The sequence below is a fragment of the Sceloporus occidentalis genome, unplaced genomic scaffold, assembly GCF_023333645.1.
Source record: "Sceloporus occidentalis isolate IW3139 unplaced genomic scaffold, rSceOcc1.0.p SCAF_4, whole genome shotgun sequence".
NCBI lineage: Eukaryota > Metazoa > Chordata > Lepidosauria > Squamata > Phrynosomatidae > Sceloporus > Sceloporus occidentalis.
This window is the reverse complement of record NW_028316984.1, coordinates 145,629,780-145,637,700: the sequence shown is the minus strand read 5'-3', so window position 1 is coordinate 145,637,700 and position 7,921 is coordinate 145,629,780. Positions and strand designations below refer to the sequence as shown.

General features: G+C 43.4%; 1 protein-coding gene across 1 annotated transcript; it reads right to left on the bottom strand.

Moving 5' to 3' along the window:
• Nucleotides 1-1,511: 1,511 nt before the first annotated feature.
• OIP5 (Opa interacting protein 5) lies at nt 1,512-7,896 on the bottom strand. Its single transcript, XM_089521915.1, has 5 exons — nt 7,373-7,896; nt 6,556-6,622; nt 5,566-5,685; nt 3,673-3,754; nt 1,512-2,385 (listed from the first exon to the last, which is right to left on the bottom strand). Exons 1-5 carry the CDS (start codon nt 7,734-7,736, stop codon nt 2,227-2,229), a joined length of 792 nt encoding a protein of 263 aa, XP_089378041.1. The 5' UTR covers nt 7,737-7,896; the 3' UTR covers nt 1,512-2,226.
• Nucleotides 7,897-7,921: the final 25 nt, after the last annotated feature.

Below are 7,921 nucleotides of genomic sequence, written 5' to 3'. Positions count from 1 at the left end.
TTTTTAGGGAAGATGATCGAGAGGGCGGTTGCAATCCAGCTTCAGGGGGTCCTGGATGAAACGGATTATCTGGACCCATTTCAAACTGGCTTTCGGGCAGGTTATGGGGTTGAGACGGCCATGGTCGCCTTGGTCGATGACCTCCGTCTGGGCATCGACAGGGGAAGCGTGTCCCTGTTGGTGCTCTTGGACATCTCAGCGGCTTTCGATACCATAGACCATGGTATCCTTCTGGGACGCCTGGCAGAGGTGGGGATCGGGGGCACTGCGCTCCAGTGGTTCCGGTCCTACCTCTCCGGGAGGTCCCAGATGGTGCAGCTGGGAGACGTGTGCTCCGATGAGAGGGCCCTTAAAACTGGGGTCCCTCAGGGAGCCATTCTGTCTCCCATGCTATTTAACATTTACATGAAACCGCTGGGAGAGATCATCCGGAGACATGGGGCGCGGGGTTATCAGTACGCTGATGACACCCAGATCATTTTCTCTATGTCTCCGACTGATGCAGTGACCGAGGATGGCGTCTCTCCTCTCGTGGCCTGTTTGGAGTCAGTAATGGGCTGGATGAGGGAAAACCGACTAAAGCTGAATCCAGAGAAAACGGAGGTACTCATGATAGGTTCCCCTGGTCCAGGAATGGCGGTGGTTCCACCTGTCCTGAACGGGGTCACGCTCCCTGTGAAGGACTCCGTGCGCAGTCTGGGGGTGCTTCTTGACTCGTCCCTTCACCTGACTGCTCAGGTGAATGCGACGGTCAAGAGCACCTGCTATCAGCTTCGGCTTCTTCGCCAGCTGCGCCCATACCTGACCCAGAGGGACCTTGAAACTGTGGTACATGCCCTGGTAACCTCGAGATTGGATTTCTGCAATGGACTCTACATGGGACAGCCCTTGTACCTAACCCGGAAGCTTCAATTGGTGCAGAACATGGCCGCAAGGCTGGTCACTGGCATGTCCAGGGCCAGCCATATAACACCAGTTTTAAAAAACCTCCATTGGCTGCCCATTCGCTTCCGGGCGCAATACAAGGTGCTGGTAATGACCTATAAAGTCCTAAATGGCTTGGGCCCAGGTTACCTGAAGGACCGCCTCTCCCCATACATTCCGCCTCACACCCTCAGAACATCTGGGCAGCAACTCCTTAGGGTTCCCGGGGCGAGGTTATCCTCCACTTCCAGGAGGTCTTTCTCCATCGCCGCCCCGGCCCTTTGGAACACGCTGCCCATAGAGCTCCGCTCAGTCACCTCCCTGGCCCAATTTAAACGGGAGTTGAAGACCCACCTGTTTAACATCGCATTCCCCGATTAGTCCTCATAGGCCCCCCCGCCATAAAGGCCGCACAGGCAATGGTTTGCTAACCCGGGGGCATTTGTTGTTGTTTTCTTTTTGTACTGTTTTGTATTTTAACATTGTATATTGGAATTTTTATGTAATTTTTAACTGTTGTGAACCGCCCTGATCTTTGGAAGGGCGGTATACAAATAAACCATTTATTTATTATTATTATTTACCTTCTTTGAGACCACTGTATGAATTTTTATGTAGAAGTGAGCTCCTTGGCTCTCTGATATTAGATGTCATGTGATACCACTATTATTATGTTGCATAAATCCCCCCCTTTTGCTTTACGCCAAACAACATCAATCTGTTTCCAGCAATGCTCAATTTTTACCATAAGTGATTTTTAAATTAACACCACTGTTTTACTTAAATAGTATCTCAGACTGAATCCTAAGCCCCTCTCCCTTTTTTCTCTCCAAAAATTGAGACCAGTTGATCTCAGGGTCAAGAAAGTGCTTGTGCAAGTTTACACTTTTTTCTGACAAAACAGGGATGGGCAACTTCAGCAGGTCCAGATGCCAATCCTCTCCCCTCCCCTCTTTTTAAAATAGTGTGGCTTAGTATAGGTGGTGCCTGACGGGGTCAATGGGATGCATGTGGCCTGTAGGCCAAATGTGGCAAACTATTGTAATAGTGCTCACAATAAGTCACAGGACAGTGGGATAACCATGTTTCTATGAAAGTGTACACAAACCATTTATACATGCATATACAGACAATGGATGCGCTTGAGTGTTTTGTGAATGAAACAATTCTGTACATTTAAACAATGTCCAAGGTACACATCTACTGCCATATTCAAATACAACCAAAGCCAAAGTTGTGTGAAGTCTGTTTCAAACTCTCATGTTTATCACAATCAAGATGTGACTGCACAAATTCAACAGATTAATTGTTTGACTTCTTTCTTTTACATCTAGGTGTCTGGCCATGTCGCTTTGCATGAGAGCCTTGCTTCTCTGCTACAGCCTTCTGCTGGTTTAATCCTTCTAGTTTCTCCATAAGTAGCTCTATACGCATGTGCACTACTACAAGACTTTCTTTCAACTGTGAAAAAAAGTTTAAACAATGAAGGTTAAGTAAAATGAGTAACACATAATATTAAGCAATTACACTAGTTAAACAATTCCTAATAAGACAATTATCCTATTAGGAATTGTGTGGAACTTTAAAAAAATAATTTGTACTTGACAAATAGACATATTAACAACAATGCAGAACTTGTGTTTCTAAAAAGAAAAAAGAAAAAGAGCATATAGCAATAGACAAACATTGTCGCTTGGAAAAAAATTACAGTTCAGGTACATGCTCCCTTTAAAATTTAGTCTAAGGTGTTTATCACACTATGCTCTTAAAGAGGTACTATTCCAGTGTGACTCCTCTAGCTGCCTCCTGTTGCATGCTGGGATTGGCAGTTTTAAGGAGGGGTATTTAGAATTCTCAGGCAGAGAAGTTCAGCTGCCAATCCCAGCATGCAACAGGAGGCTGCTAGAGGAGTCACACTGGAATAGTAGCTCTTTAAGAGCATAGTGTGATAAACATCATAGTCAACAGTGGAATCATACAGCTCTCCAGAGGCTGTTGAACAACAACTCCTCGCAGCCCTAGTCAACATGGCTAATAATAAGGAATGTTAGGAATTGCATTTTAACATCCGGTGAATGGCAGTATTCCCATACCTGCTCTAAATTCCATGCAGATTGGGGATGATGATGAGTCAACTTGTAAATTAGATTGGGGAACTGGAAAAGTTTACATCTGCTCTTCTTCACATATTTAAAATGCTGTTTTTACCAGAGAACCCCCAACATAGCTTGTCTTCTACTTAGAAAAAAAGAAAAGAGAGAAAACAACTACACTGCAGAAATTATCCACTACTTTAACTGCTATGGCTCAATGTTATGGAATTCTGGGAATTGTAGTTTTGTAAGACATTTAGCCTTCTCTGTCAGAGAGCTCTGGTGTCACAACAAACAATACCCAGAATTCTGCCGCACTCAGCCATGGCAGTTAAAGTGGTGTCAAACTGGATTATTTCTGCTGTGTGGATTCAGCCCATCAGCTTCACTGAGGCTTCTCAGGAGTCATTTAAACTATTTTTGTATAAAAAGTCTTGCTTACTGCAGAGCAGCCTAAGAGAAAGCAAGTTTCAAAGTGCTAATTACAGGATCACAGGGCACTTACTATTTTCAGTACTGTGCATATTTTTGAAGGTTTTTAGTGTTACTGTTATTTGTTCCATTCCTGTGTCAAAGCAAAATGAGTCCTAATATGCAGATTTATTTTAAAAACAAATACACACGCACACACACACACACACAGAAGACAATTCACCTTCTGTACATGATCCTTTAGGCTGATTTGAGGACAGATCACCTTTGAAGCTTCAACTGTGGTTTTGGTTTTTAAAATGTAACTGAAAGAAGAAAATATTTTTTCATAATAAAATAACAATAAAAACAACAACAATTTAGTATTAATTTATACTGTGGGTTATCTAATTAATCCCTCCTGCCAATGAACAGCTTCTGTTAAAAATTATTTGGGGGTGAATTTTCCCTCCTCTGCTGCTCTCACTTGCTCTATAAATCTGCTATGGAGGCTTGGGAGAACCTCCACCAGACATCTGGAAACATACTGAAGGCTGTAAGTATTTTAACTCTCATTAAAAAAAATGAACCATCCCCTTCTCAGAGTAGAATGCTGAAAGGTGAGAACTCCATCCCAGGAACACTTAGAAGAAGCACAGATCCCCCTCTGCTCTCTCTGCTGTGGCACCACTTCTGACCTTTGTGAATGTCTGGGAGGAATAGGACTTTGAAGGATTTTAATAAGTAATTTGGGTATGTTTGTCATCTGGGTTTCTGGGTTAAAATAAAAGAAAGTTATCACATTAAAGTTAAAAGCTATAATGACTGCTAACACAGTCACCATTTTCTTTGCTTTGCCTTTTCATCCTTTTTGACATGCGTGCATTTCCTTAGCCCTGCTTGTGCCCAGTCACCTCTCCCACATACTGCACAGCCTCAGTTTACTATAGTTCTCCCCACATTCATCTAGCTTTTATGTTGAGCACAAACAGCTAAGCCTTTCAGAATCTTGTAAGTTCTTTAGGATCATCTCCCTTTGCTTTGCCCTTCATGTCCTTTGTTACATGAGGATCCTAAGTTTTACCCTCAGCTATATACAGGTCATATTAAAATCTGTAAGTTTTGGCCTTAATCTGTCTTTTCCTTACCCACGAGGTCAACTTACAGGAAAATATATACAGTAATAAATTCCTATTGGAAACCTGGTGACAAATCAGACCTTAGCAGCATCATGGCATTTACTGGTACAGATTTGTTTGTTTTTATCAGAAAGGATCCCTGATCCTCATCAAATATGTTGGTGTAACAACCAAAACTGCTCACATAAACTGTCTGCCATCACCCAGAATGAATTTCTAAGAAGTTTCTTGTAGGCCTGTTCAGTGTTGTTGTTGTTGGCCTTCAAGTTGTTTCAGACTTATGGGACCCTTATCATGAGGTTTGCTGGGGCTCGTTGCCCCAAGTCAGCCAGTGGGTTTCCATGGTCAAACAGGAAACTGAACCTTGTCTCTAGAGTCATAGTCCAATACTCAAACCGGTATACCATGCTAGTTCTTTCACATTGCTTTATTATTTTTTTAAAGACATATTCATATTGTCTATCAGTGACACCTTTATTGGCAAACCAAAATGCACAATATACTTGTTGCAAGCTTTCGAAGCTCTATGGGCTTCTTCATTAGGCAAGATGTTACAAACCATACAGGAGAAAAAAAAATACAACTGGAGATGTTAGTCAGATGCTTGTGTTGTTTCAGTCCTTAGTAAAAATGTTACAATAGGGAGGATATCTTTTGCAGGCAGGCTCCTCTTCCTTTTTTTTGTTTGTAAAAAAGAGGCCTGTGACCTCACAGGAATGGAGACATATTGGATTGAAAAGAGGGGTCTCTGTTGAGATGGAAAGCTTGCAACAAGTATATTGTGCATTTTGGTTGGCTAATAAAGGTATCACGGATGGATTTTTATTTGTGTTTGTTAAATGGCCAACACAGCTACCCCTGCATATATTCATACTGTGTTGACCATCATCCCAGCACTCTTTAATTATGGGTGGCTTCAGTATGTTCTGAGACCCATTCTTCTTAAAAGCAACTTTTCAATTTCTAAATCACTCTGTATGCATGCAAAGGATACTAACCATATGATGTTGTCCTTGAAAAGGCAGAAGAAGCCTCTTAGATGAGCCAAAGATTGTGAACAATACAGTCTGAAGCCTACACACCTTTTACAGGACCGACAGTGCAACAAGTTATAAGTGCTAGAAGAAAAAGGCGGTTTGGAGTCAATTCAAAGTTGCAAATTGTCTTCCATAACCTATGGAACTTTATACTGTATTTCATGGGCTTCAAAACACCATAGAAACAATCTTTGAAACTATCCGATGAATGCCTGAAGAAAGTAATCAGAAAACCCAAATCCAGAAAATATTCATACTTTTTAAAAAAGGATTTGCATGAAAACTATATAAGGCCATGTTTAGTTTGGTCTTGGGTTTTGATAATTAGCGTCTAGTTTCTCAGTTTCCTTGCAACGGAATGGATTTCTGCAAATCCATTATGAATTTCCCAATGTATAAACCTAAAGATAATGCACTCAAAGCAATTATTTTATATAATTTTATATAAGTATTTTCTATAAATGATTAATAGGCATAGATCGGTATCCTCCATGAATTCATCCAATCGCCCTTTAAAGCACACCAGACGCTAGCAGATCCTGCTACAGGCTCCTGCTCCAAATTTAATGGCTATCTACGCAGTCAGGAACGCTTTGGCTTTATCTTCAGGGCAGAGACACATCTGGGTGGCCAGTTTTCTGGGCAGGGGTAAGAAAGATCAACCAGGGCTGTCTATACGCTCCAGTATAATCCTCAAGATTATCTTTAACAACAACAAAAATACTTCAAAGATATTTAGCTTGAAGTGTACATCCCACTAGATTGATCGTTCTCTTAAAGGATGTTTATTTGAAAAGACATAGGAAGAAGCATTCATTGGCTTTTAAGGAACGATACAAAAAGGAGGTCCAGCAGCTGAAGGTTTTTATTCCATCTCTGGCCTCTAAAGTAATGGCTGCTTCAGTGAGAATGAACGAAAGGGAAGAAATGGCTTCAAGAGAGAGCACCCACCATCCAGTCAGGTCTCCTTCCACGCAGACCATCAAGTCCTTTTCTACAACAACGTCGTTTGTGACTTCTGAAAAGAGAAGGGCACCTTTCAAAAATCAAGCTGTAAAATGTCGCTAACAAATCTTATGAGACCTGCAAATAAGTCTATATTTTCCCTATCTTGACCTTTGCAGGAAAGAGACCAAAACCACTGCAGTGGGAGCCTTGATATACTATTCTCTTCTGAATAAAGGGAACCCTAGAACACTTCATTTGATGATATTGGAAACCGCTTTGATCGTCCATGGAAAAGCGGTATACAAAGAAAGCTTATTATTATTATTATTATTATTATTATTAAACCTTGCTCCAAATTGAAATGCCACTTCCAGATTGCACATAATAATAATAACAACAACAATAATGATAATTTTAGTTGAATTACTTCCCCTTGATCTGGCTTTTGATTTACTGCAACAGCTTCCCTCATTTGAAGAGAAGCAGTGCCTTCTCCTTATGATAACGGCATGGAGCCGTGGTAGTTAAAGCGGGATAACTGCACATAATGTGTGGCAGAAAAGACAGTCTAGGCCACCAAACTACAAATCCCAGGATCCCAGGGCAGTTTAAGCCACAGCAGCTTCATTTATATGCCGCCTAAGTTCCGGTGGCGGTCAACCTTTGGTCCTCCAGATGTTTAGGACTTCAATTCCCAGGAATCCCAGTCATTGCTCAGGAATTCTGGGAGCTGTAGTCTCAAAAACTACCTCCTAGAGGACCAAAGGTTTTAACCGCCTCCAAGAAGACGGGTATCCAAGCGCCTTCATTCATGACTCACTGAAGCAGACGAGGAGGCGGAGCTTCTCCTCCTGGGCGCAGAGGTGGAGCGAGTCCCCCAGGACGGCGCGGCAGTGGCGGCACTGGTAGACCGCGCAGTCCTCCGCGCGGAGGCCCCGGGCGCCAGGGACCCTCTGCGGAGGGCCCTCCTCTACTCTCCTGTCCGGCTGCGCTCGGAGGCAGCGGCCTTCCCTGGGCCCCTTCCGCTCCACCAAGATGGCGCCCCCCTCTTGCGGCTCCTGGAAGAGCAGCTGCAGCTGCCGCCGCACCGCCATCTCGTTTTCCGCCAAACGTTCAAACCTCATCGCCCGCCTCCGAGTGTGTGACGTCTGCCTCTCGGGTGACGTCGCTTTCTCCTCCCTCATTGGCTGGAACAGGGACGCTTCAACTGACACGCCCCTCCCGCTCCCACTCCCCCCCCCGCTTGGGATAGAATCTAGAAAGGTGATTGGGTAAAATGAAATGTGGGCGGACGCATTACCCAATCACCTTTCCAGATTCTATCCCAAGCGGGGGGGGGGAGTGGGAGTGGGAGGGGCGAAGAAACAAA